Below are 27059 nucleotides of genomic sequence, written 5' to 3'. Positions count from 1 at the left end.
AATACCCAAAGACTCTCATCTTGCTTGAGTTATGAGCACTTGTACCTTAGGTGTGATCATCATGAACTCTCTGGCTGGTAGTAATACATTTAATCAGAACACAGCCTCAAAGGAAGCTCAAAGAGAGGGCAAAAAGTAAGGGCAAAAAGTAAGAGCAAAAAGTATGGAAGCAAACGTCACAATGTTCCACAAGGCAACAAAATAGTAGTTAGCTATTTTTCAGTGAACTATTTCAAACTTATTTTCCACCCCCCACACCCACCCCCACACCCCAAAAGGACCCAAAGCAGCATGCAAAAGATCTAGGATTCAAGATCACAGATTCAGCAACAAACTTTAACATTGTGGCGATATTGATAGATTCAAATGGGTAGCCATGTTGGTCTGAAGTAGCACATTACTCTGATTTTATTGTGGCCATAACCATCTTTACTATGAACTAAGTCCTATTTCCTCATTGAAATTAGTTTGAAACATGTATTGGAGTGGACTGTTACAGTGGAATTTTGAGCAGAGCATTACCCTTTTTAATCCACAGAAGTTGAGTTTGAAAGTATGTAACCCTGCTTAGGATTCCTCTATTATTCTTTGGAATTATCCTATCATAATAAATTCTAAACAGATGATTTTGGAAGCTTTGCAAAGGAGTCTCCAGACTGCCACCAAGGTACGTAGAAAGTAAGGTAAAGAAAACTAAAGATTCTATGAAATGTTTGCAAGAAATGAACTGACATATTGGTAACCTTCTCATTCACATATGGTAAACTTCTCCTAGGGTTGTTTATGTGGGGAAAGAGGTCCACAGTCTCTTTGGTTTTGCAATGAAGGCTGGAAGACAGTTGTTGTTGTTATTATTATTATTATTAAATTTATATCCCGCCTCCCCCCAGAGTTGCTGGGAGATGCCCACACAAGGCCTGTAGCTAGGAAGTATCTTCCCTCTCTCTTTCCGGTCCCCTGTGGGAAGACATTCCAAGCAGGAGGGGAGTATCGCCTTAGAGATCAGCAGCATTTACCCCAGCCTAAGCTTCCTCTTGTGGCGCAGAGTGGTAAGCGGCAGAAATGCAGTCTGAAGCTATCTGTCCATGAGGTTGGGAGTTCGATCCCAGCAGCCGGCTCAAGGTTGACTCAGCCTTCCATCCTTCTGAGGTCGGTAAAATGAGTACCCAGCTTGCTTGCTGGGGGGTAAACGGTAATGACTGGGGAAGGCACTGGCAAACCACCCCGTATTGCGTCTGCCATGAAAATGCTAGAGGGCATCACCCCAAGGGTCAGACATGACCTGGTGTTTGCACAGGGGATACCTTTACCTTTAAGCTTCCATGAAGCCAAGTTCAGTTCATACAATGAATGAAGCACTCATCAGTGAGGCACAGATATTTATGTTCACCACTGCAGATGGCGTGTTGCCAAGAAAGGCCTGATTAAAGAAATATCCAGTCAAAAGGTCTCAGATAGTATGGTCTCACTTTCAAAATATTTCCCATTGTTAGAATATTTGTGACACATATTTGTGGATCTCTTGATAAAGGTGTTGGAGGGGGGAGAAGTATTTGTTAAACTCAATAACCTTCTCAGGTGCACCTCTTCCTCAACCCCCCCACCCCACCCCCAACTGCAGGCTTCTAGTTGTGGCTTGGAGAATGTATTGGAGATGGCATTAAAAAGAGCTGGGGGGGGGGTTACCCTGCTTTTTACAACTCAAAGGAGTTTCCGAACTTACAAGTACCTTTAATCTCACCACAACTGACACCCTGTGAGGTGAGGCTGAGAAAGCACGGACAGAATTGTCATGGTCCCAAGGTCACTGGCCAGGCAGGCCTCATGTATCTCAAAACGGTTTACAATCACCTTCCCTTCTTCTCCCACAACAGGCACCTTGTAAGGTAAGTGAGGCTGCAAGAACTTTAAGAGAACTATGCCTGGCCAAGGTCACTGGCCCAGCAAGCATCATGCATCTCAAAGCCATTTACAATAGTGAGGTAGTTGGTGCTGAGAGAGCTCTGAGAAAACTTGGACTGCTCAAGGTCACCCTGCTAGCTGTACGTGAAGGAAGAGAGGGGAATCCAACCCGGTTCTCCAGATCAGAGGCCGCTGCTCTTTAATCACTTCCCCAAGCTGGTCCTGGTTCTGCCATCGTCTTCCTACAGTCGCCCCTGCCTCTGGAGGGCAAACAGCCTCTTGGCATGGGCACACCGTGAGCCCCACTGCGCGGAGCCCTGGGGCTCTCCAGAGGAGTGCAGGGGATAATGGGGGCCAGGCAGGAGGCCCCCACCGTCCCCCAGCCCGGCTGGCAAGTCGCCAAGGGGAGTGGGGCTCCCCGCCGCCTTCGCCTCGCCCTTGCCGGCAGCCAGGCGCGGCCTTCCGAGGAGCGCGGGCGAGGCGAGCGCGGCCCCTCCTCCGTCGCAGCGCCCGGCAGCGGCTCTCGGTGCGCGCGCACGGGTCGAGCCCGGCTCCCGGGGTGTAAATAAGACGTGGCGTCTGAAGCGGGAGCGGCGCAGAGCAGAGATGGGACCCGAGCGAGAGATCTGCAGCTAACCCGGCTGCATTTGCTCACCCGGCAAGGAAGGGACAGGAGGCAGATCAGGTAAAGCGGCCCGTTCCCAAACTGCCCTCGGTTCGCCGCTGCAGATTTTTAACATTGAATTGCTTTATTTTATTTTTTTTTAAGCTGTGTTCCCAGCCGCGCCACTTTCAGCCCCGTGCCGAGCGCCTCGGGCTAGGACGGCGCTGTCCAGGAGGGGAAGGCGCAGGGGCAGGCTCCGTCCCTACTTGGCTGTCGGCTTGCGTTGGACTACCTGTAATAAGAACTCGAGCCTAGCAGTTTCGGCGCGGGGCGGGGGGGGGGGGATGCAGGCGCTTAGAGGAGAGTGCCTCGGCGTTGACAACTTGCGCGGCATTTTTAATCCGCGGGAGGAGGAGAAGAGAAACGTTTTCTGAGATGGGGGGTTTCATTTCCAAATCGCCCTTCCTGGCCTCCCGAGGACATGCTGCTTGGACCGAAAGCGAGGACGGGCAGACGTTTTGGCTGCTGAAACGCCGCGGCCGCCTCCCGTCGCAGGGGAAAGGGGACCCGAAGGGGCGAAAGGAGAAGGCGCAGGGAACATTTGGGGAGGGGGGAGAGACGGAAAGGGCGTGTTTCCTTAAATATGGCTTTCTTTTAATAATTGAAAGCGAGGGCTTAATTGGATGGAAAGCTAGAGCCGAGGTCCTGGGATGATAGCTCATTCTTTCGCAGCTGGGGTTCAGCACCATGGACAGCGCACTCGCCGAAGCCGGGGGAGGCTGTGGCAGACATGGGCCGGCGAACGCGTCCGGGCAACTCGCCCATGTTCGAGTCTTGCTTCGCGTTTCTTGCCCCTCCTCTAACCTTCCTCAAAGGAAATAATTCGTTTCCTTCTGCCTCATAAACCTGCAGGATTACCAACCCTAATCCCTCCCCCACACACACACCTTGAGTCTTTAGTCATTCAAGGCTGCCACTTATGGGATCAAAGCTGAGTTTTTGCTCCCCTGCTTATCTAAAAAGAAAGGCTTGTGTTGACAATTTAATGGATGCGTTTTAAGTGCCTTGGCTAGGAAATGCAGATGCCTGCCCATTTCCTTCTTCATGTTTAAAAAAAACATTAAAGGGCATCAGTGAAGGAGAAGAGAAAGGTATATGGAGTTGAATGTGTTCTTTTCTCAGGGGTTATTATTCTTCATGTGTGTAATATAGCCAGGAGTACCTAAGATTGGCTGCCAGGCAAGAGAAGTTTGAGCGTGGTTTGCCATTGCCTCCCTCCTACTGCCTGTCTCCATGTTGCAACCCTGGGATTCCTTGGAGATCGCCCTTCCGAGTGCCAGCCAAGGCCAACCCTGCCTAGGTTCTCAGATCTGGCAGGATCGGCTTGCCTGGGCTATCCAGGTTGATTCCCATTGGTTTGGAAACAAATAAATAAATGTTACAACTCAAAGTCAAGCGGTTTTGCAAAATCATGTGAACAGGTGTTCCCCGGAGCCTAGAGCTCTTGTTGAAGAGGATGCCTGAACAGTGTACATCTGTTGCATTCATAGCAATAGATTAATTAGGCCTTGTCTAGATTAGGACAATGAATGTCTTGCGGAAGATCAAAGGACATGCTATCATTATGGGATCCATTGCACTTTCCCCTCTGAATAACATATGATACACTGACGCTAGGGAAATGCCTAATCTCTGCTAGGACATCTGTGAATCCTGTGCAAATACAGTGGCACAAGCATTCATCTCAGGTACCAATAGGCATGTGATATCACAGATGACACTGATCATATTTATATACCACCTGTCTTCTATCATAGTGGTCAAGGTTACAAAGGTTTCCCAGGAAGAAGCCCACACAGGAATTGACCAAATCTAGACCTGACAAAGGAATTACCTTATTTTTCTCCACCATAAGTCACAATGTAGCTTACAATCATCTTCCCTTCCTCTCTCCACAACAGACACCCTGTGAGGTAGGTGGGGGTGAGAGAGATCAGAGAGAACTGAGACTGGCCCAAGGTCACCCAGCTGGCTGCATGTGGAGGAGGGGGGCATCAAACCTGGTTTTCCAGATTACAGTCTGCCACTCTGGACCCCTACAGCACACAGGCTAGAAGTGCTGGAACACTTTTGTGACCATTGTTTGAGAGCTGCAAACAGTGACAAGGCTAATCTTTTCTGTGCAATTATGTTTGCACAGTTGCTCTGCCATTTTGGAAATTATTTTCTTTGAGAAGTTTTTTTCCATGTGGTGTGTTCCACTCTCCAGGGATACAACCCGTAATTGTTTAATTTTCAAAAACTGGGAGAAATACTTCTTTTCATTAGTCTATAAAAGTGCTTGTTAAGAAAGTTCTGAGGAAATGTATGATTGGAAACAATATTTTAACCATTTTTATAATGTCTTCCCAAGACAGAATACGCATTTGATAAAAATACATGTTTTACAGGCTTGATTTTGAATAGTTTTGAACTTTCAACCTTTGCATTTTTTTTAGATGCTTTGAAACAACAGGCTGATCTACCCATTCCAGGACTGCTTCCGCACAAGGAATCTGCCCCTAGACAGCCTCTGGTTGCTGGTGGGTTTTAGAGCCCCCTCCTCATGATGTCACCTGCATCCTGAGGCTGTCCAGGGGCTGGCTTGAATTTTGCCCAGAACTGCCTCAGGATGAAGGAAAACACAAAAAGTGGATTTGCCACTTTTTATCTCGCATCCCAATAGTGAGCAACCAGTGACCAACCAGAGGCAAGCACATATGGAGGGGGGGAAGGCATGATAGTCTCTGTAGCATTGTCCCACCTTGCACCCCCCTCCCCCCTCAATTGCCTGCTCCAAGTGTCTTTTAAAAATGCTGTGGTCCACATTGCAGTGCAACCACAAAGTCACATTGTCAAAGGTAAAATAAAATCTTCGCTAAAGTGCCCATGGTCTTTTTGGGATCAGGCAGGCAAAACACAGTCCCATTTGTGTTTGTTGGAGGTGGGGAATGAAAGGGGAAAGAGGGGTTGGTGATCAAGCAGCCTTCTCTCAATCATCCAGGCATGCATGCTCCTTGTTTTAAAGCCTGCCATTCACACATAAGCACCCTTTGAGCTCCAACCATTTCCAATTCTTCACAAATCTACCCAGTCATAAATAGAGTCCAGAATACCACAAATCCCAAGGGGGGGGGGAATGCTGTATCATTCTGGTATTTCTCCATAGCAACATGGAAGTGTTACTTTTTTATTAAAAATTCATCTGTGTCGTGGCATTACCACATAGCAATGTAGAAGTGCCTTTTAAAAAATATATAATTTTGGGGCTTGGGGACAGTTTTAGTCCATGAGAGAACTGCTGTGCTGTGATTGGTGGCTTGTGGTGATTGACAAGCCAAGTAGTCAGGGAAGAAGTTCATTTTGCTTTCCCTTGCAGCCTGGTCAGGAGGCAGAAACCTGTAAGTGGACAGAGGAAAAATGCAGGAGGGGTCTCCCATGAGGAGGAATGCAAACATGAGGTTTGCCATCCCATATCTACAAGCAGGTAGCCACTCGTGTTTCAGTCCTCCATACAGAAGAGATCCAGGATCTTTCATTCCACGTCCCCCCCCCCTGCCCAGTTCTGTGAGAACAAAATGACTGCTGTAAGAAACTTTCCACTTAGAAAATAGGTTTCCCATTATCAGTAGGTCTCACAACCTATTACAATCCATGGGAAGATTCCATTTCTTTTTACTACCATGGTTGTTTAAGATGGCTCTGGATAATTCTATTTAGTATGCACTAAAATTATGGCTGAGAGTTTTAATTTGCATGAGCTGGAAATAATCTCCTTGATTATAAAGTGCATAACATCTGTTTAAGAGGGTACATGCTGGGAACCTGTGGGGGGGGGCAGAAATCCACCCCCCCCAAAAAAAAACCTGCTCTCCTGCTCGACCTCTATTGCATTTCTTATTTTCTCTCTCTTCCTGCCCACTTTCTCCCTCCCCTGCCTTTTCCCATGTTCTCCTCTCCTTGCGACCATCTGTCCTCCTTTCCCTTCCTCCTAGCCTTTTGACCAATAAAAAATGGAGGGAGGCAGACTAGAAGCAGAAACATTGTCTTGGGCACTTGGTGATGCCATTCCTTTTCTGCCACCATCAACCTGTTAAAGGGGGATTAGAATATGCTTTCCTTCCTCCCTCCCCATCATTAGGCTGAGAGTGGTGACAAGACAGCTGGAGGAAAAGATCCCAGGGCAGGATTCCTGCCCCCACCACCACTCCTGTTACCCAGTTGGTCAGGGGGGAAGATTCACCACCATGTTCTTCTCCCCCAGCTTTGGTTCTGTTGCTGCCTCCTCCCGCTCTGGTCCTGCTTGTTGGTGCCCCCTCCCTCATTAGAACCTTTCTCTAATTATGCTGATGTTCTCTCACCATCTCTTCCCCTTCCTCTTCCCCCACTCCTCTGCTTTCTGCCCCCATGTTTTCTGTCTCCATGGCAGTTGTTTCACATTTATGGGGATTGCTAGGCAGCCCCAAAATGGGGGCAGAGTTTTCACAATATTTTAGCACCCATTCTGGGGGTGGAGTTTTTAAACCCTACTCAAATTTTACTTTGAAGATTTTCCTGCAAATTACCCCAAGTTTGGAGGGAAGTCCCCCTTCTCTGCACATGACCCCACTGTGCAGGTTTTTGATCAACATTTTGCAGCCATTGTTCAGCATTACATGAACAGATTAAAAACTTTTCCCCTGTTTTTTCTGAGTGGATTGAGAGTGTGATTCCTTCTCTTCCACAAAAAGGAATCATGTGGTTCTTTAAAGATGAACTGATTTTTAACGTAAGCTGTTCACAAAATCTTATACTCTAGTAAAGCTGCTGGTCTTAAAGGCTAACCAAAACCTTTTGGTTTGCTGTCAAATGACTATCCCTTGGGCTAATTAGCAATTACTAAACCATCTCAATGACCAATTTAAAACCCAAGAAATAACTCTAAAGGTGAAATCAGTATACTCTCCTTTGATATTCTCAACACTTACTATCTCTGTTCACAAATGCAGCCACACCTGCGACTGTATCACTGGTGGTATAATAATGCAGAGCAAAACCACAGAGGGCATCCTTTGCCATGGTAACAGAAGTTGCTATGGGATTACCCACTATGCAGCTGCACGTTCCAAAGATCTGATTGTACATTCTCTTTTCTTCGTGATGACCATGCTCATTACACAAATCTAGCTGTTCTACTCTGAAAAGTTTCAATGGGAACTGAACAATGCTTCAGTACCAGTTAAATCTCATACAATAAAAACAATTTACTGTTTCCCCTTAGGCAGTTTTAGGGATTTTCTTTCTATCCACTAAGAAGCAAAATAATCTCTCACATGCAAATATCCTCATGTCTATTTACTTCTTGCCTCATGAAGACAAATGCCAACGGATGGCTTATTTTCCCATATTTCCTCTTGCAGCTCACTGATATTCTTCCGCTAAAATTGCCAGTGTGGCTTGTTGCCAACAAATCTTGTACTGTTGGTCCCAAAGCATACAAGAAACACATTTTTAACAATATGATTGTAATGGACTCGCTAATGGGGGCCAGTGTGCAATTATGGAAGCCTGAAAAGCTTATTAGATTAGATTTAGAAGACTGCTTTTCTCAGCCCAGCCATCTTGAGGCAGTGTACAACTGTTAAAACATACAAAAAACCCACAAATAATCAATTAAACCAGGGTTTCATGAAACCCTGGAGTTTCTTGATGGCACTGGAAGAGTTTCCTGAATCGGTAGTAGTTAATTACTTTTTAAAATGTTTAAACATTTATCAAGTGATATAACCATATATGGTCATGTTGACCCACCAACCCCTCCTAAAATGGCCAGTGATGGGCCTGGAGGGTGTGGGAAGGGGACAGGCCCTAGGATGAGCATTTACACGGCTATGCTCCCCAACCATATTCTGCACGATCACTCCACTTCTGGAGTTCCTTGAAGCCTGAAGAATGTTTCAGGGGTTTCTCAATGGTGAGAAAGGCTGAGTTCAACTATCTAAAACAGCAACTGGCATCATTGCTCCCAGGTCTCGTCACATTACTCACCATGATCTTCCCAACATTCCTCACCATATCCAGGATATTGTGAGGGAATGTGTTTTGGGTGGAAAGCAGTTTTTAGATGTTTCTGGTAGCCCGTAAAAATGATAAACACTAACCCTGGGGATGGGTGAAATCCTTGGGAGGAATTCTGCTGGCCTATCCTCTATTTCTGACCATAGTATTTCCACAGAACTGTATGCGTGGGGAACAGCCATGGCTCAGTGGTAGAGTATCTGCCTGGCATGCAGATGGTGTGACGTTCCATTCCCAGCATCTCCAGCTAAGACAGATACTGGGTGATGTGAAAGATCTCTGCCTGACACTCAGTAGGGCTACTGGCCGACCGAGTAGACAATACTAATCCCCGTAGACCAGTGGTTCTCAACCTTGGGGTCGGGACACCTTTGGGGGTCGAATGACTGTTTCACAGGGGTCGCGGCAGGGCAAGCGGCTTGGCTGAGGGGGTACCATCCACACACAACAGCCTTGCATGGTAGATCGAGATAGAGCATTCTTCTGTCTGGAGCAGTGGAAAAGCACAAGATTGGCATGGTGGGACAAGAGGCAGAACTGAACTGAGACACCCTGGGGAAAAAACAATTTATATACAATCATGAACAATGGATCTTCACGCCATTGGTCAGTTTTGGTTTAATTTCTGTGAAAGAACACTTGCATAATTTTATGGTTTGGGGTCACCAAAACATGAGGAACTGTATTAAAGGGTCGTGGTATTAGGAAGGTTGAGAACCACTGCTGCAGACTAAGGGTATGATTCAGTTCAAGGTAGCTCCATGCATTCATGTGTATATACCAAAACAAGCAGGTGTGTATACAGGTTCCAATGGGGGGTGGGGGTGGAGAGAACTGTAAATGCAAGACTGTGTGGGTGTGCCTAGCTTCTTGCATTGGGAGTTTTACCTCCAACAACAGGGAAAGTTGATATCCATCTGAACATTCTTCTGTAGCCAGCAAAGTGATGCCGAAAGCGGTAAAAAGCCACTGCCATTAAGAGGGAAGAGGTGTGGCTCACACTCTTATCAGAGGCATCAGGGAAAGGCCCAGAACAATGCAGCTATGCATAGTTGTGCATACAGCTGTGCACACTGACATGGCTGATTGACATCACTGGCCCATACTGGGTTGCCAGCCTTTCATCCGATGTGAAACAGTCAGTTGCCGCTTAAGCAACCCAACAGATGCTCACCAGCAGTTCAGGGATTCCCACTCTCCAGCTCTCTGTTCAGCTGGTGGTGCTTGTTGCTATGTATGACTAGACATCATAGCTGGCATTGGGTTGGGAGATATAAGCAGTGGCAATGAGCTGTTGGATCCTCATACCTCTGACAGTCAACACAGAGGAGGGGAAAACTGGATTAAACTAGATGACCAACACAAAATGTCCCAACAAGAAAGAAAGGGCAAGAGACTGGATGCGAATTAGGAAAATGTGACTTTCTGAATTCATTGTTGGCTCCCCAGTTTTGGCGCAGGGGTGGGGGGGGGGGATGCAGTTGCCTTGAATCCTGTTCTTACCCACCCCAAGCCTACCAAGAATGGTGAAATACAAGAATAAAGTTATTGTTGTTAATAATAATCTTCTAATGATATTCCAACTGTCCTTCCTACTCTTAAGATCTCCATTATTGGTCTGTCTCACAAACGCAGTCAAACATAGGGACAGCAGCATCCTGAAGGAGCCTAACCAAATACTTGTATTGGATTAGTTTCTGGTGGATAGCCATGTTGGTCCAAAGCAGCAGAACAAAGTTTGAGTCTAACGAAGGCCAACAAAGCTTTATTCAAGGCATAAGCATTCATGTGCAAGCAAGCTTCCTCAGATTCAGCACCATAGTATTGTATTGCTTTTTTGGCCAGGAATCGCTAGTTAGAGGCAGGATGCATAAGCAAACTGGGTAATGATAGCTGAGATTGAATTAAGATGATGGATGAGATCTATGAATGGCCATAAATTAGCATACAAATACAAGAATCACCAAACAAAGTTCGAATCCAGTGCTAATTTATTTCACGGAGGGACTGGTATACCATGAGATCCAGCCAATCCTCCTGCAGTAGATCTCACGGTTGTAGAGACAGGGATGTCTCTTCAGCAGTAAAGGCTGTTATAACACCGAAGAGCCAGCAAAGCTCTGACCAGTCTCCCAGCTTATTCACATCAGTTCATTGTGCATAAACAACTGATTAAAACAGCTCCTCTGCAGCTGAAAGCCTCTTGGATGAAGCATGAGTCATGCCTCAACCCAATGTTCTCCATTCTCAGTTATGTGTAGATAGCCATTTTGTGCAGTATAGCTACACCACAGTGGCCATTGCCAATGAACAAAGACCAGAGGTTCATACTGATGCTCAATTGGAGCATAGCCAAAAACCACTGTGGGGGAGTGACTACATCATCTCAAAACAAATGGAACAGTCTTGTCTTCTTGTTGGAATAACCTTGTCTTCTCTCTTCACACCACCATAGATATAAATTGGGCTGTCGATGTGGCACCATGTCATGGGTCATCAAATGGACTGGTGCAGCACGTCTTGCCCCTGTTAGCCACATCTTCTGATTGGCACATTCTAAATGACTTGTGTCACATCATAAATGGCCTGCCTCTACAGCTGGTAGCCTGTTAAGAGAAAGGGCCATGGCATGATGCTGCTGTGAATTTTCACTCTCATCTTTAGAATGATACACTGGGGGCTGTTGAACATCAAACAACCTGCAGTTTCTTTCTGCCCAGAGAGGACAACTCTTTGTTATTTCAGGCCTTTGGGAGAGTTGAACTTCTGGATTGCCCACAAAGAAAAGATAGTCATGAGCAGAAAGATAGGATTTCATTGGGCACTGTCATTCCTAAGGTAGTAGGAATAAATTACCACTCACAGCAGGCAGGAACAGAATGCACCTTCACCCAAAACCTTGATAGAAAGTAGTCCAAGGGATTTGGGGACTGTTGTCATAGTGATAGTAATATCAGCAGCTGCTATGTCCTTGGCTCTTTCATTTTATGGCAATCTCTTTCTGGTTTGTGTATCATTTAAATGAAAAAGTTGGAGTTCTTCTCCATCCATATATGCAGGGCAGGGATTTTGTAGCTGGCTGCTGTAATCCCTGAATGGGAAAGAGGCCGGATGTACAACCAGCAGTAGGAAATTAAATTTAGGAACAGAGTCGAAGAGACAAGACCTTGCAGTAGAATCAATGAGGTCTATTAAAAGGAGTGCAGATGCTATTTTTAGGAAGCCAGGTAAATGTTTCCAATGCCGATGCTGCTCTTACTCATGCTTGCTTATTCATACAGCCATACCAAATGCAAAACAGGAAGGAAGGTCAATCGATGCAGGAGAAGCATCGCAAAAATAGCTTGGAGGCAAAGCTATTCTAATAAATCCGTTGCATTTTAACTACAACAGTTCCAAGCAATGCTGCTTCCGAGTGACATTTGCAGCAGAGCATGTAGGCTTGTCAAAACAGTGTCTTATTTCAACTGCCAGTTAATGAGCTAGTTCAGCCTTTCAAGACGGTTAGGGGCTCTGATTTGTAGACATAAGAGCAAGCTTTCTCAACCAAGGTTTCATGAAACCCTTGGGCTTCATGATTGCCCTGGAAGAGTTTTCTGAATGGGTGGGTGTTAATTTTTAAATATGTATTTTTTAATTTATTAGGTGATGAGATCATATATGGTCATGTCAACCTGCCTCCCCCCACATGTGTTCTGTCACTGAAAATTGACTTTCCTTGCTGGAGCAATAGACCATTAGATGGGACCATAGCCAAATTTTTTCCTACTAACATGACTTTTTATATCTGACCCAGAATTCAAACAATAACTTTCAATATGTATTGTTATGAGGTCTTATTAGATGAGTGTAAGGTGACATACCCTGGAATAAATAAATATCAGGTTAAAATATATGCTAGTGGGGTCTGAACTTGCTGAGACTGAGAAAGAAAGACCTTGGGGTTGCAGTAGACAGCTCAATGGAAGTGTCTAGATACTGTGGGTCTGATCCACCATCATTTTCTTATGTTCTTCTCAAGTACAGTGTTTGAAACTTTATAAGATTCATTTGTAAATATCCCTGGATGTTCTTCAACGTTTTGAGCCATTGTCAAATTATATTGACCCGAGAGGGAACAAGCATATTCAGAGCTAAAGGAACTATTTGGACATTTAAATTGGAATGTGCACGTGGCATTTTTATCATAGTGCCTTGTTAAGCACCAACTAGCAAGGCAGCAGGCATGCAGTCTGAAAGCTTTGCCCTTGAGGTTGGGAGTTCAATCCCAGCAGCCGGCTCAAGGCTGACTCAGCCTTCCATCCTTCCGGGGTCGATAAAATGAGTACCCAGCTTGCTGGGGGGTAAATGGTAATGACTGGGGAAGGCACTGGCAAACCACCCCGTATTGAGTCTGCCATGAAAACACTGGAGTGCGTCACCCCAAGGGTCAGACATGACTCAGTGCTTGCACAGGGGATACATTTACCTTTACCTTTTAGCAAAGTAAGATAATATCTTTCATTGGGTGACTACCTACTTGGGATCTCTTCTCTAACCGGAGGCCAGCTTTACTTCCAAATGTCTTTTCCTTTTTTGTGCCTGGGCGCAGGTGGGAAGGATGAGTGCTTATGCTGACATCTGTGCATCCAATGAGGCACAACCAGGTACCACAGAGAACAACTACCAGCGCTATGGAGTTCGCTCTTACCTGCACCAGTTTTATGAGGACTGCACAGCATCCATTTGGGAGCACGAGGATGATTTTCAGATCCAGAGATCACCCAGCCGGTGGAGCTCTGCATTCTGGAAGGTATGGCCATGCAACAATTGTTGGATAACTGAACTTACGGCCCCAAACGGTGAACAAAGCCCATTGATTCTATGTTGTCGGACCAGCTCTCTTTTTTTTTTCATGGGCTCGGCTGACATTAAAAACAAAAGTTCTTAGCAGATGATCATATGTGTTTAGCGAGCCACATTTGGTCACAGGTTGTAAGGCCCAGACCACAGTTCCTGGCATGAGTCCAGGGGCACCTTTAAGACCAAGAAGTTTAATTCTGGGTCTAAGCTTCTTCAGCAGTGTGCATGCACATGAAAGCTCATACACAGAATTAAACTTCATTGGCATCGTGGTTAAAGAGCAGAGTGTAGTGGTTAAAGAGTGGCGGGCTCTAATCTGGAGAACTGGGTTTGATTCCCCACTCTTATACATGCAGCCAGCTGGGTCCCAGTTCTCTTTGAGCTGTTCTTGTAGATCAGTTCTATTTGAGCTTTCTCAGCCCACCTACCTTACAGGGTGTCTGTTGTGGGCAGACGAAGGGGAAAGTGTTTGTAAGCCACTTTGAGACTCCTTTGGTTAGTGAAAAGCAGGATATAAAAAACGGCTCTTATGTTGCCATTGCTTCATGGTGCCACTGGACTCAAACTTGTATTATTGCTTCAGGCCAACATGAATATCGACCTGAATCTTCTTTCCTGGGAGTAAGCCCTATTGAATGAAGTGGGACCTACTTTTAAGGAGACCTTAATGAGCCTTCAGGGAGGGCGGTATATAAATATAATAAATATATAAATGACTGCATCCTGTCTCAGCTTGAAAGCTGTATTCTGTTTCGGCATCTTATAGAATCATAGAGTTGGAAGGGACCTCATGGGTCATCTAGTCCAACCCCCTGCAGTATGCAGGACACTCACATCCCAATTGCTCATCTACTGCCACCCCTTTGCCTTCACAGAATCAGCCTCTCCATCAGATGGCTATCTAGCCTCTGTTTAAAAATTTCCAAAGATGGAGAACTCACCACCTCCCGAGGAAGCCTGTTCCACTGAGAAATCGCTCTAACTGTCAGGAACTTCTTCCGGATGTTTAGATGGAATTTCTTTTGAAATAATTTCATCCCATTCATTCTGGTCTGTCCCTCTGGGGCAAGAGAAAACAACTCTGCTCCATCCTCTATATGGCACCCTCATCAATGGTTACGAACACAGCAGACGTGTGAAAACCCATCTGCCCACTGTAATTCAGTTAGATGGTTGCCTTAAGGCATGCCTAGCATTTACGCTTAATGAATGGGATGAGGACAGATTTCAGTGAAATGTTGTATCTATTTAGTAACTTGTAGGAAATGACTCGAGCCGCTTTGTTGATTGCCCAAATTTCTTTCTTTCTAGGTCGGACTCATCTCCGGGACAGTGTTTATGCTGATAGGGATCATTGTTCTCATAGTAGGTTTTCTGGTGCCCCCCAGAATTGAAGCCCTGGGTGTGGAAAGTTTTGTAGTGGTGGATACACATGCCGTTCAGTTTAACCAAGCCCTTGACGTGTGTAAGTTGGCAGGAGCAGTTTTGTTTTGCATTGGAGGGACCGCCATGGCAGCGTGCCTGTTGATGTCGGCATTTGCCAAAAGCTACTCCAAAGAAGAAAAGTACCTACAACAGAAATTTAAAGAGCGAATAGCAGACATGAAAGCCCACATGCCCCCAGTCACAAAAGCCCCAGCGCCTGGAGAATCCAAGATACCTGTCACTCTGTCCAAAATTCAAAATGTCCAGCCATTATCTGAAACCTGATTGTTTCCTCTCCCCCCAGCTTAAACTTCCCATGAATTTGAAAAGGTCAGCTCTGACTGATCTGTGTTCACAATGTAGCATCACAGCGCTCTACACCTAGCAGGGATAGAAGGAGACTGAAAACGGAATCCAGTAAGATTCCTGAGGTTGCTGGAAAGCAAAAGTTCAGCCCTTCCTGGCTTGAACAGAAGCATTAAAATGCTTGAAACTGTGTGAGCAGGGTGGATTTTTCTTCAGGTCCACTGAATCCTTATGGCCCACAAGACCTCGCAAAACACAACCGTTTCCTTTGGGCTGTTCATTCCCCAGTAACGTTTGTCCCAGTTTTACTACGGACAGCTTAAAAGGCACTCTGATCAAAATTAACATCCACACTTTTGGGGAAGAGTTATGTGCACGTTTGTCAGGGAACGGTGCAAGCAGAGAGGGGTTCCCTATTGCTGTTTCCACCGTGCTGCTGAAGAGGTAACCAGCACCGTGCACTGATGTGCAACCTATCTGTTCAGCAGTTCAAGTTGCTGCGGGAGATACATAAAAGAAACACCAAGCCAGACATGCACAACCAGGACTGCAGCCCCCGCACTTTTCAGAGTACAAAAGGTAGAGCATCCCCTTCATGTCCCATCATTCCCCAGTCTTGCTGCAGAAGGCTGATCTCCTCCACCTCTTTGCAAAGGAAGCCAGTCTTTTCTGTTATCTGGATTCTGAGCAGCCCAGCAGCATTACATAGATGTCACCCTCGTATTAAGCTACGGTGAGAAACAGCGAACCGTCTCAGCCTACGAATCTTATTTTCCCTTCCGATTTAACGGCAGTGGCCAATGCGATTGTCAAAAACATGTGCTGCTTTTTAAATTTTGGGACAAGGCCACGAATAACCAATGACCCCAGCAACTGTTCCGATCTTTAATCATCATTAGGAATAGAGTGTGGGCCATTCTTGAAAATTTCGCTAGACACAAAGCCCATTTTGCACCAGGATAAGAGCTTGAAAGCTCAATCTGCTGCTCTGTGCACACTGTGAGGTGTGCATTAAACACATGTGTGCGCACAGGGTCTTCATCCTCCCTGCATTCACATCAGTGGAAGAAGCATTCATTCACTTCAATGAGCCTCCATACAGTGAAACTGCTGGAGAGAGAATCTCCACTCCCATGTCCACAAAAACCTCCCAGGCTTGGGAAATACAAAATCTTTGACCGTTTTAGGAATGGTCCACAGGACATGTTCCCCAGTCCTACTCCACGGTCACACCCTCACCGCTCCCATTAACTTCAGCAGGGACTGTCCCTGCTTGAATCTTGCCATTGTTTTCTCCCTGTGAGATCTTCTGCTTTCTCTACATTGAATTGCCTGACCTGAAAATGAAATGATAAAAGTTACCTCTATTTTTCTAGACGAAAGTGAAAGCCCTCCCGCATCAGATTATAGCTGTGTTGATGCTTACCTGTGGATCTGTCCTTACACAAACGTTATCAATAATCCCTGCCTCAAAAGACACCATTATCCCATCCCTTTAATCTATGGATTGAAAACCAGCTCTGTGTAAAGAGATGTGTACTTTGTATCCTTTCACAACATGTGCCCACCTTATAATTCTGTCTATTTTGGGGAAATGGATTAAATAAAGATATAAGAACCAGCTTGTCTGTGGGCAACTTTGTTCTTTCACAATATCAAGGCGCCTCAGTGACCTGGACAGTTGTGTGCATTGGTTGGGAAGCTCGAGGAGAAATTGGCTCCCCTGCTGCAGTTGCACCATTCAGCCCGAATTTCCTTTCAACGAGTCCAGGCTTTCATTTCCACAAACTTTGCCTTGGCCAAGTCCCAAAAGAGCAGCACCCCCAGGCATCATGGCAGCGGCCACCCGAATGCTACTCAACTTGTCTAACCCGAGGACATGCAGTCATGTCCAAGATGGTGGCAGCCATGTATAGCATACCCGTGGCTAGCTTGAATGTTGTTCAACTCTGCATCATGGCTATGAGGAATAGCTAAGCCATGTGGATTAGGCATGTGTGCACACACACACAAAAGGTTTTGGACCTTTCCAAAATGTTTCGGCCATTAAAGTCAAAAGTGCCACTGAAGTCAATAGCAATTTTCACTTTCTGTCTGGCCTGGGGGCAGGTTGAGTTAGAGGCTCCAAACTTTTGGTGTAGCTTCAGGACCCTCTTCTCTAAATCCCCCCCCCTCCACAAGTTTCAAGAAGATTGGACCAGGGGGTCTAATTCTAGGGGCACTCAAAGAGGGTGTCCACATCTGGCCCAATTCTATCCAGTTATGAGGAAACGATTCTCTGTTTTAGTCTTGCTCCATAGGAGAAAAGGGATGCAGGCCAGAGCTGCAGGGGGGAGCTGTGGCTGGGTACACCATCAATGCTTGGGGGCCAGCCTCCATATGAGAACTGGAGATCCACTGAAATCACACCACAGCAGAACTCAGCGCACCTGAGTTCCCCTGGAGAGGAGGAGATGCCTATTACTAGCAGGGGAGGCGGGAATCTCAAGAGCACTCTACAATTCTCAAGGGATGCCAGCCTCCAGGGGGAACATGGAGGCCCAACAAACATCACAGCAGAGAGAGAAGAGGGGATGCTTGTTACTGGCAAGTTGGGGGAGCGGAGAATCTCACAGCAACCAGGAGTCATATGGGATGCCAGCCTCCAGGGAGAACCTGGATACCTATAGGAATGACACCACATCTCAGACTTGCAATAGAAACTAGACAGACACATCATCACCCTAGCAAGGTCTATCCATGTGACCACACACATGCCAGCAGTGCAGCAGAAGCACACAGCCTGAGCAGCCCAGCATGATGTCTGGTGCTCAGAAAGTCAAGCCATTTGCCCAAGGCAAGCCTCAGCACTGAATCCATGTCTCTGTCATCACAGGCTCCCCCTTTCAGATGCCCCCCCAAAAGGGCAGCTAATAGGAAGACTAGCTGGGTTTTATATCTTCCTTTTCACTACCCAAAGGAGTCTCAAAGTGGCCTTCTCTTCCTCTCCCCACGCTAATCACCCTGAGAGGTTGGTGGGCTAAGAGAGCTCAGACAGAATTACTCTGTGAGAACAGCTCTGACAGGAGTTCAACAGAGTCCTGCAGCTGTCCGCACATTGAGTACTGGGGAATTGGACCTCGCTCTTCAGATCACAGGCCGCTGCCTTTAACCACTACACCAAATGCTTATCATGGTCATTCAACCCACTATCCTCACCCCTGGCTCCCAAAATGTCCATAAATCCTGGGGCTCCCCTGAGAGCTGATAGGACCCAGTGGAGTCGATGGGGGGGGGGTCAGTCTCTCCTTAAACTCTTCCAGGGATTTCTACATTCCTGGTCTGAACTCAAAAGGACATGCTGCTGATGTCCCCAAAGCTCACCCAAAGGGCCAGATCAGACTGCTCCTCCTTCAGGTGCCATGTCTGATCAGCAGCCTCCCTGCCCCCATTGCCAGAACCTGCCCCTGCCTGCACCCCTGAAGGGGGTGTCCCAGCACCCTCCTCAATAGATTCTTTTGGACACTCTTTATTGCATCGCTCTGGCCAGAGGTCGGAGTGGTGGAAGGTGATGCTAAGGCAGACATCTTCTCAGGTGGGAGGAAGGTCGTAGCCATCTCCCTCCCCCTCCCCTCAGCCCCCCTGCTCTGTGCCAAGGCCTTGCCCCCAGGATCCCTCAGAGTTTCCTGCTTGTCACTCAACATTGTAACCCTGGGCTGAACTCGATCTGACTCTACATGCAGAGAAATTAGCTGCTACCTCCACTGACACTTGTCTCTAAAAGAACCCTGAAACCTTATGACACCTCCTCCCCCCCACCCCACTACTGACAATATTTCCCCCTTCTTTAGAAAACCCTAACCTAGACTTCTCGGGAGATTTTGCTCCTCTCTGTCTTCTGTAGGGGGTTGTTTAACTACTGGAGAAACCTACCCCTGAAACCTAGCTATGTTTAAATGACCCTAGCTTAACTTTGCGCAGGAAACAGTCAACTGTTTTAGAAAGTTAGGTTAAGGTTCCACAAGCCTAACTCTGACACCTGTCTGCCAAGTCTAGGAGGAGGGCCACAGTGAGATGCACAGGCTCCGCCTTTGCCCCTCAGAACCCAAGACTCTGGGGTCCTTGAAGCCCTTTCTCTAACCCAAAAGTGGCCTTCAGTGGAGATGCAGCACAGCCCCTGGATGTGGTTTTTATCTAAGCTGTAATGAAGAGGTGCTACTTGCCTTCTCTCTTACAAATCCTAAACTGTCTAATTAGGGAAGGGACTGAAAACCTATCCTATGGTTTTAGCAGGACTTTAAATTATCCCTTTTCTGCTTAAAGCCTATTTAGATGGGAAAACCTAATAGGGAACATTTCTGTCCCTACCCTCCCACACACTAAAGCCACTGCACTCAGGTAATGGAGGAAGGAACACAAACAAACCTAACCTTCTAACAATAAGTTTACACATACACAAGTTCAGGGGGGAAATCCAAAAGCTCCCATCTGCAACCAGCAATAGACCCCAAACCAAACAACAGGCCCCACAAAGCAGCAACCATACCAACAACAACAAAACCAATTTTTAACAGCCAGAAAACTAACCCCACCCCCAAATTCACCCCCCAAAATCCACAACTGATCAATAAACCAAACAAGTCCCCCACCAGATAAAAACAACAACCCACAACTACAGATTACTTTAAGCAGTAACAGATTACTATAAACAGTAACAGCCCCCCAAGAAGAAACCAAAAACAGGACAAAACAGATTAAACAGTAACAACACCCCAAGAAACCCACAACAGAACAAAACAGATTGCATAGGCAGAAAACACCCTCAATCCAAAAGGAAAATAGGGGAAAAAAACAAAATATAGAGTATCCCAAGCCACTCACATGAAGCACCCCCATCCCACCCCACCTGCCCACCCACACACCGAAACCCAAGGAGCAGTAAGTTTTAAAATAAGAAGTTAGTTCAGAGGAAGAAAAGAAAGAAGAGGAAAAAGGAGAGTCCCTCAGCAAACTATTGAAGTCTTCTCCAGCAGTGATGATGAGTTGATCCTCCAGGGTTCAGCACAGCAGCAGCAGCAGCAGCAGCAGCAACAACTACCATTGCCCAGCCTCTGAGTGTCAGAAGAATCTCACCAGAGCAGCCAGCAGCAGGTCAGTGAGACAGTAATAAGACCCCGTAGTTTTATACTCCTCTGGGCCATGCACAGAAGACTTTCACAAAGGGAAAACCTGTGATTGGCCAAAAGCTGTTTTTCCTCCAAAACCTGCCTCCCTATAGGCTAAAACCTCCCCCCCAGCTTCCTCTCCCCTCCCCTTGCATTGAAGCAAACTTAGCATGATGCAAGACCTCATTGCAATTTATTTGCAATGCCTTTGGTCTGCCTCCCTCCCCTTTCCCTTTGCCCCAAAAGCCACGACTAAGGCAGGAAAGTGAGAGTGGAAAAGCCACAAGCAGTTCCTGGCTCTCGGCTGTCCTTTTAAATGGCCACTCACCCAAAACAGCTGTAACTCTCCAAAACATATTTGGGGCATTTCAGATGCCCATGTTTCAGCCATTTAAAAGAAGCCTTTGGGGGCCATTTTCATTCAAAACAATTCAAAATGCACGTGCCTAATGTGGACAGCCAAATCCTTGCCTCAGGCCATCTCAGCTTAAACCTTAAGGTGAAGATCCCCACTGCTGAGGTACTCCCCAACACCTCTGAACAATCCATTCATTTCAAAAGACATTTTCTCAAGCCAATCTTCTACCTGAAATGTTACAGAGCTACAGTGAAAGTTACATATAAGGTCACTTCCTGACAAGGTGATTGACTCCACAGGAGCCAGCTGGGTGTAGTAGTTAAGAGCAGCAGCTTCTAATCTGGCAAACTGGGTTTGATTCCCAACTCCTCCACATGCAGCCAGCTGGGTGACCTTGGGCCAGTCACAGTCTTGATAGTTCTGATTTCACAGAGCAGTCCTGTCAGAGCTCTCTCAACCTTACCTACTTCACATGCTGTCTGCTGTGAGGAGAGTAAGGGAAGGCGATTGTAAGCTGCTTCGAGACTCCTTTTGGTAGTGAAAAGTGAGGCATGAAAACCAGCTTCTTCTTCTTTACCACCTTGTATCTGATGTCCATAGTTTCAAAATGGTTGAGAAATCCTGGCATAAGATAAGTGAAGAAGGAAAGATCTCCAGGGGCATCACAGGCAAAACTATGTTTTTCATGGTATTGTGTATTCATTGTATTGTATATCCTGGAAACCCCTGGTAAAGCCAGGCATTGCCCTAAACATGACCCTACCACTGAGAAATATCTAGTCTGGCCTTATCTCTGGAGCATCCTGAGCAGGGCTTCTGAAACTCTTAACCATCATGTGTATGTGGAACAGGCATAGGACTGCTAGCTCCAGGATATGAAATACCTAAGGCTTTTCTGCACATGAAAAAAATAGCATTACTCCAGCGCAATAGTGTAACACTAGAAAAAATTGCACCTCCAGCAATTCCTTACCTTCTGGCTCCTCTGCCACCCTCACATGCATCTTGCCACTCTGCATGCCTGCTTGAAATGGCAGAAGAGGGGAATGTGCTAGACACATTCCCCTCTTCTGCCTGTCAATCAAGACAGGCGGCCAATCACCTTTCTCCTTCTTTTAAAGGGACCAGGATGCGAGTATTTTTTTAAAAAAAATTAAAGTTCTCAATTTAAATGCCTATGCAGGGCTTTTCTTTTTTACTGCCACCCCTCTTTGAATCCTGAGCTTTGAAGCTTTTAAGAAATAATCTTTTTCCCAATTTTTTTTCCGGGAGGGAGTGGGGGAGAGGCATGCTTTGTGTGTAAACTGGTGGGGAAAGTGTGTCTGGTTTTTTTTGCTCTGCCTCGGTGATTGTACACCTATTTGTTGCTCCAGGCAGTCTGTATCAAAAAGAAGAAGAGGAAGAACCATCCCTGTGAGAAGGGAGAGGGAGGTGAGTCCAAGGGCAAGCTTTGGAGCCGGAGATAGCGCTACTTCAGCTATGCACATTCCCTTGGCACGTGGCTTCCTGGTAGCTCTCTTCCCGCTCACACTACATAGTTAGGGGAATCCAGTTTATGCAATTCCCCAACTAGCACTTTAAAATGGAGGATGTAACTGCCGGTTTCCTGCTGGGTTGCTGGATGCTGATGACATCATACAAAGCGCCAAAAATACGGCATTTGCAAAAGGTTAGTATTTCACTATTTTTCCTGGGTGTGGAAATGCCCCTAGAGATTTGGAGGGTGGATTTGGGAAAGTAGAGTCCACCTTCCAAAGTAGCCATTCTCTCCCCGTGAACAGATCTCTGTCTCCTGATGATCAGTTGCAATCTCAGATCTCCAGCCAACACCTGGAGGTTGGGAAGCCTAAATAGGCCACCATTCCAAAAATGTTACATAAATCTTTATTGTCATTCATCATTAATTTTTCATTCTTTATAGCCACAGTGTCAAGTTATAATTGTAGGCTTTTGTCTCGTTCTTTTCATGGGAGTGGGAATCCTGTTTACAGCAGTTTTCCTTCACGGCTGTCAAGCAAGTGGTGTGTGGGTAGCAGCAAGGCCACAGCGACCTTTCCAATGACAAGTTTAATTAAGGTTGTAGAGAGTAGAAATGTGACATTTCGAGACTTCCAGTGCAGGGTGCTGAAGGACATCTAAAACGACGGCTGCGGTATCCACCAGCCCCTTCCATCTCTCCTCTCCCTTTCTGATAGCATTATCTCTGTAAGCAGAGTGGAAATCTAATTTGCAACAATTTCTGTTACAAAAAAAAAAAGGCAAGATGTTACCTCTAGAAAATGATTGTTTGGAAAAGGGCAGACACAATGGTTATCTTGCAACAACGCTGTCAGGGAAAGAAAAACATTCGAATTATTAGAAAGAGAACTTTAAAAAAAAATGAAATCCCTTCCCCCCTGCAGTCTGACGTGGTATGGTCCATTCTGCTGGAATTTGTGCTCTGCACTATGTCTCTTGCCTCAGGCTGCCGGAAGAGAACATGCCTTACCATAGAGTCCGTGAGATAGATAGGAACAGTGGCCATTCACCTTTCTGATCTCTCTGATGCTGTCCTTTTAAGGCTAGACTCTTTCCTCCTCCTGCTGCTGCTGCTGCTTTTGCTTCTCTCTCCACCTTGCCTGCCTGCAATATGATGGCCTCTAATCCAGATGCCTCCTGCATCTTTCCCCATCCAACTAGCTAGCTTAGATTATTAGGGAAAGTTTTCTCACCTTTCCCATCTAGAATGGAGCTCCCTAATAATTAGTTTTTCAATAGCACAGCCATTGCCCCATACTTCCTTTGTTTGATGTTTTCCACCTTCATGCACTCAGAGCCAGCAACCCCATGCTGCGCAGCCTAGCTTAATTAAGCACTCTGTTAATTTTTCTGGATATTGCAGACCCATACCACCAGCCCCACCACTCAGTCGCCATCACATTCTGCTTCCTCATTCTCCTGCACATCTACACTCAGCTAGTTTTTTTAGGTTACACTATTTTTGTCTGTTTTGAAGGATGATTTGCATACATTTTTATCACCTTGTTTTTCTAAATCCTTAGAATATGGAGAGTATTCTGTTCTCATTGAATTCCATTTTCAATTGAAATCGCATAAATTGTGGCAGCCCCAGTATTGAAGCTGTGCATTAGTCTAATCCCTGAGATGATTTGTATCCTACAAGGAGAACCTAAGTATGGGGGACAGTGTATCTGGTCTAGGTTTCTGTCCTAAAAGGGGTCCCGAGGAGTGACAATTTGCACAACTTTTGTGAAGCTCGGAGTGGCTGCATCAGCAAGGAACAGCAGCTAGGGGAAGGCAGTGGTTCAAAATCCCCCGTGGGAGAAAAACAGCCTCATGGCTGATCTGAGAAATGGGGCAATGCTGCTACCAAAGCCCAGCAAAAGACTATTTGCCTCCATAAAGTATATGTTCTGAACCTTGGCATCTTCAGTTTAGGCCTCTTGCTTCCCTGAAGCTCCTAATAAATGTCATGGGATGGGGGGGGGGGGGCTTGCCATTATCCTTTATGCTTTCTCCTAATTACTTTGTGCCAACATTTCATGCAGATTCAAACTGTTCTTCCTTTTTGGATTAGAATACCAAAAGCTATTTAACAGAAGCGTAATCACTTGTACAATTTGCTCAAAGATCAAATCTGGCATTGCTTAATTGGCAATCATTGCCCTCCCCCACCCCCTTTGTTCATGTTGATGAACACACTCCTGGGATGTTTGTGTTCTGCAGCTTCCTTCCTGATTTGCACAGGGAATTTGCTCCCACCATCTGCTTGTTCTATATGGGCTGCCTTGACCCCTCTATTTGCTTATGCCCATAATACAGTGAGTCACAAATTAATGGCTGGAAAGCAGAGATGCTCTTTCCCACTTTGCTGTGTTGCAGCAGATTTTTCTTTGTGGGTTTTGGTGTAGCCCCAATACAACCTCTTCTGTAGCATCAGAATTATTTTCCCATGTGGTTAAAAAGAAATGATCAAATCAACGCCTATTTTTTGGGAAAGAAAAGGTAAAAGAGATCACTAAATGAAAGATGTTGTAATGCTGACACAGTTGTTATGTTGTAATGTTACACAGTTGTCACCATTGACAAATATTACAAATATTACACAGTTGTCACCATTGCTATCTCTACAATGTCCATTAGATATGTGACAGAACCTTGATTCCCCACTCCTCCACATGCAGCCAGCTGGATGACCTTGGGCCAATCACAGATCTTTTAGGACTGTTCTTGCAGAGCAGTTTCCAGAGCTCTCTGAGCCCATCTACCTCACAGGGTGTGTGTTGTGGGGAGGAGAAGGGAAGGCTTTGAAACTCCTTTGGACAGTAAAAAAGCAGGTCATAAAAACAGCCATTCTGCACCCAAAAATATAGTGAAAGGATTACCTTTTGCAGATGCCAAATTTCTGGCATTTCTCATGACGTCATTAACATCCAGTATCCCAGCAGCAAACTGGTAGCTGCATCCTCCATTTTAAAGTGCTAGCTGGGCAATAAAGTGGATCCCCCACAATATGTAGCATGAGCAGAGGAGGACAACCAGCAAGCCACATGCCAAGGAAATGTGTGGAGCCAAGGTAGCGCTATACCCACCTCTCTCTCCCATCTCCCAGGGACGGGGTTTTTAAATTTTAGTTTAAGCAAACTGCCAGGAGCAATGAAGAGGTGTTAAATTGTCTGGGCAAAGCAAAAAAAAAAATTCCTCCCACCAATTAACACACTAAGTATGCCTCTCTAAATTGCCTCCTCTCCTCAAAAAAATCAGGCTTAATATTAATTTTAAAAAGATTCAAGGCTCATGATTGCAAAAGGGGTGGCATTAAAAAAAACACTATGCATCTATGATTAGATGCATAGATATCTCAATGGAGAAGTTTTACTTTTTAAAAAATTAGCTGGCATTGTGGGCTCTTTAAAACATGGAGAAAGGTGATTGGCTGCCTGGCTTGATTGACAGTTGTGGGCAACGTGTGTTGCTTTCTTCTGCCATTTCGAGCAGGCGTGTGAAGTGTCAAGAAGCGTGAAAAGGCAGCAGAGGAAAGCAACAGAGCTGGAAGGTGAGGAATGGCTGGAAAGGTGTTATTTTTTAGCGTTACACCATTTCACTGGCATAATGCTATTTTTATAAAATGTGTGGAATTGCCCAAACTCTTCCTCTCCTATAGTTTGTCTCTAAGCATCAAGTTCGACCTAACTGCAGCCACATTTGTTTATTCACACTTTAAAAAATGGGAGTATAGGCTCTGATTTTCACAGCAGAAGTGGGAGAAAAGAAATTAATTCTCCCTCATCTTATTTCACTGTGTTCAATCGTTTAACTTCTGGTATTGGAGGCAAGTCAGGAGGAAGATACTTGTAATGATAATGCCCACGTAATAAGGCAGAAGAGGGCAGGCTCAGCATTCCTTCTGAGTGGACAATATTTGTAGTTAAACATTGTGTCCCTACTTAAGTCTTGGAAATCAGTTACTTTACCTTGATTTCTGGAAAGGATGCCAGCCTTCAGGTGAAACCTGGGGATCCCCTGGAATTACTGCTCATCTCCAGGAAACACAGAGAAGACCCCCTGGAGAAGTGGCCCTTAGAAGGTGGACTGTGTGGCATTATGCCCCAGTGAAGTCCCTCCCCACCCTCAACAGGCTCCACTTCCAAAGTCTCCAGGTTTTTTCCAACTTGGAGCTGGCAATTCTACTTAGGGACCATGCTGGGAGAAAAAAAGTAACATTTTGGCCCTTGATCCCTGAAAGATAAATTTCAGAGAACACTGAAACCTTTCCTAGAACTCTAACAATATCAAAACTGCAGAAGATGACCACCATTCCTATTTTCTCTCTCCCCGCCCCTTCTAAAGGTTTTCTAATGTTTGAAAAACATCCAAAACATGATCATAATATTGGACCCTCATCTGCTTTATATATGAATATATACAGCAGGAATATGAAGCACAAACATGACTTACTTTCTAGGACTCTAAATTATAGACTCTCATATGGTATATGTGTGTACTTGAAAGAGTGGGCGGGTTGTTTAGTCAAGATTCCAGCACTTTTATCTCTTTGCAAGCCAAATAAGAAAGCATAGGGTGTTTCTGTCAGATCACCTGCATCATTTTTAGGTCACCATGGAACATTGTGAACATCACCTTTCGGGGGATGCCACCTTGCTATTGCTTCCATAATCCTTTAATCTGGGCTAAAGGAAAGAGCCTCTTGTGGCGCAGAGTGGTAAGGCAGTCGCCTGAAAGCTTTGCCCATGAGGTTGGGAGTTCAATCCCAGCAGCCGGCTCAAGGTTGACTCAGCCTTCCATCCTTCCGAGGTTGGTAAAATGAGTACCCAGCTTGCTGGGGGGTAAACGGTAATGACTGGGGAAGGCACTGGCAAAC

At 45.7% G+C, this 27059-nt stretch overlaps 1 protein-coding gene across 1 annotated transcript; it reads left to right on the top strand.

Moving 5' to 3' along the window:
* The first annotated feature begins 2373 nt into the window (after positions 1-2373).
* Positions 2374-16796, top strand: NRSN1 (neurensin 1). The gene is made up of 3 exons (XM_077353022.1): positions 2374-2587; positions 13194-13394; positions 14756-16796. The coding sequence occupies exons 2-3, from the start codon at positions 13203-13205 to the stop codon at positions 15152-15154; spliced, it is 591 nt and encodes a 196-aa protein (XP_077209137.1). The 5' UTR covers positions 2374-2587; positions 13194-13202; the 3' UTR covers positions 15155-16796.
* Positions 16797-27059: the final 10263 nt, after the last annotated feature.

This window comes from Paroedura picta, chromosome 9 (genome assembly GCF_049243985.1).
Source record: "Paroedura picta isolate Pp20150507F chromosome 9, Ppicta_v3.0, whole genome shotgun sequence".
In the NCBI taxonomy this organism is placed as follows: Eukaryota; Metazoa; Chordata; class Lepidosauria; order Squamata; family Gekkonidae; genus Paroedura; species Paroedura picta.
Note: the sequence above shows the minus strand (reverse complement) of the source record. Positions and strands in the feature narration are given on the sequence as shown.

What these genes read in the sequence shown, in the direction of transcription:
- NRSN1 (XM_077353022.1), top strand. Translation starts at nt 13,203, where the DNA reads ATGAGTGCTTATGCTGACATCTGTGCATCCAATGAGGCACAACCAGGT. An exon ending in GGAGCTCTGCATTCTGGAAG is followed by an intron (nt 13,395 to 14,755) that starts GTATGGCCATGC and finishes CTTTCTTTCTAG; the next exon opens with GTCGGACTCATCTCCGGGAC.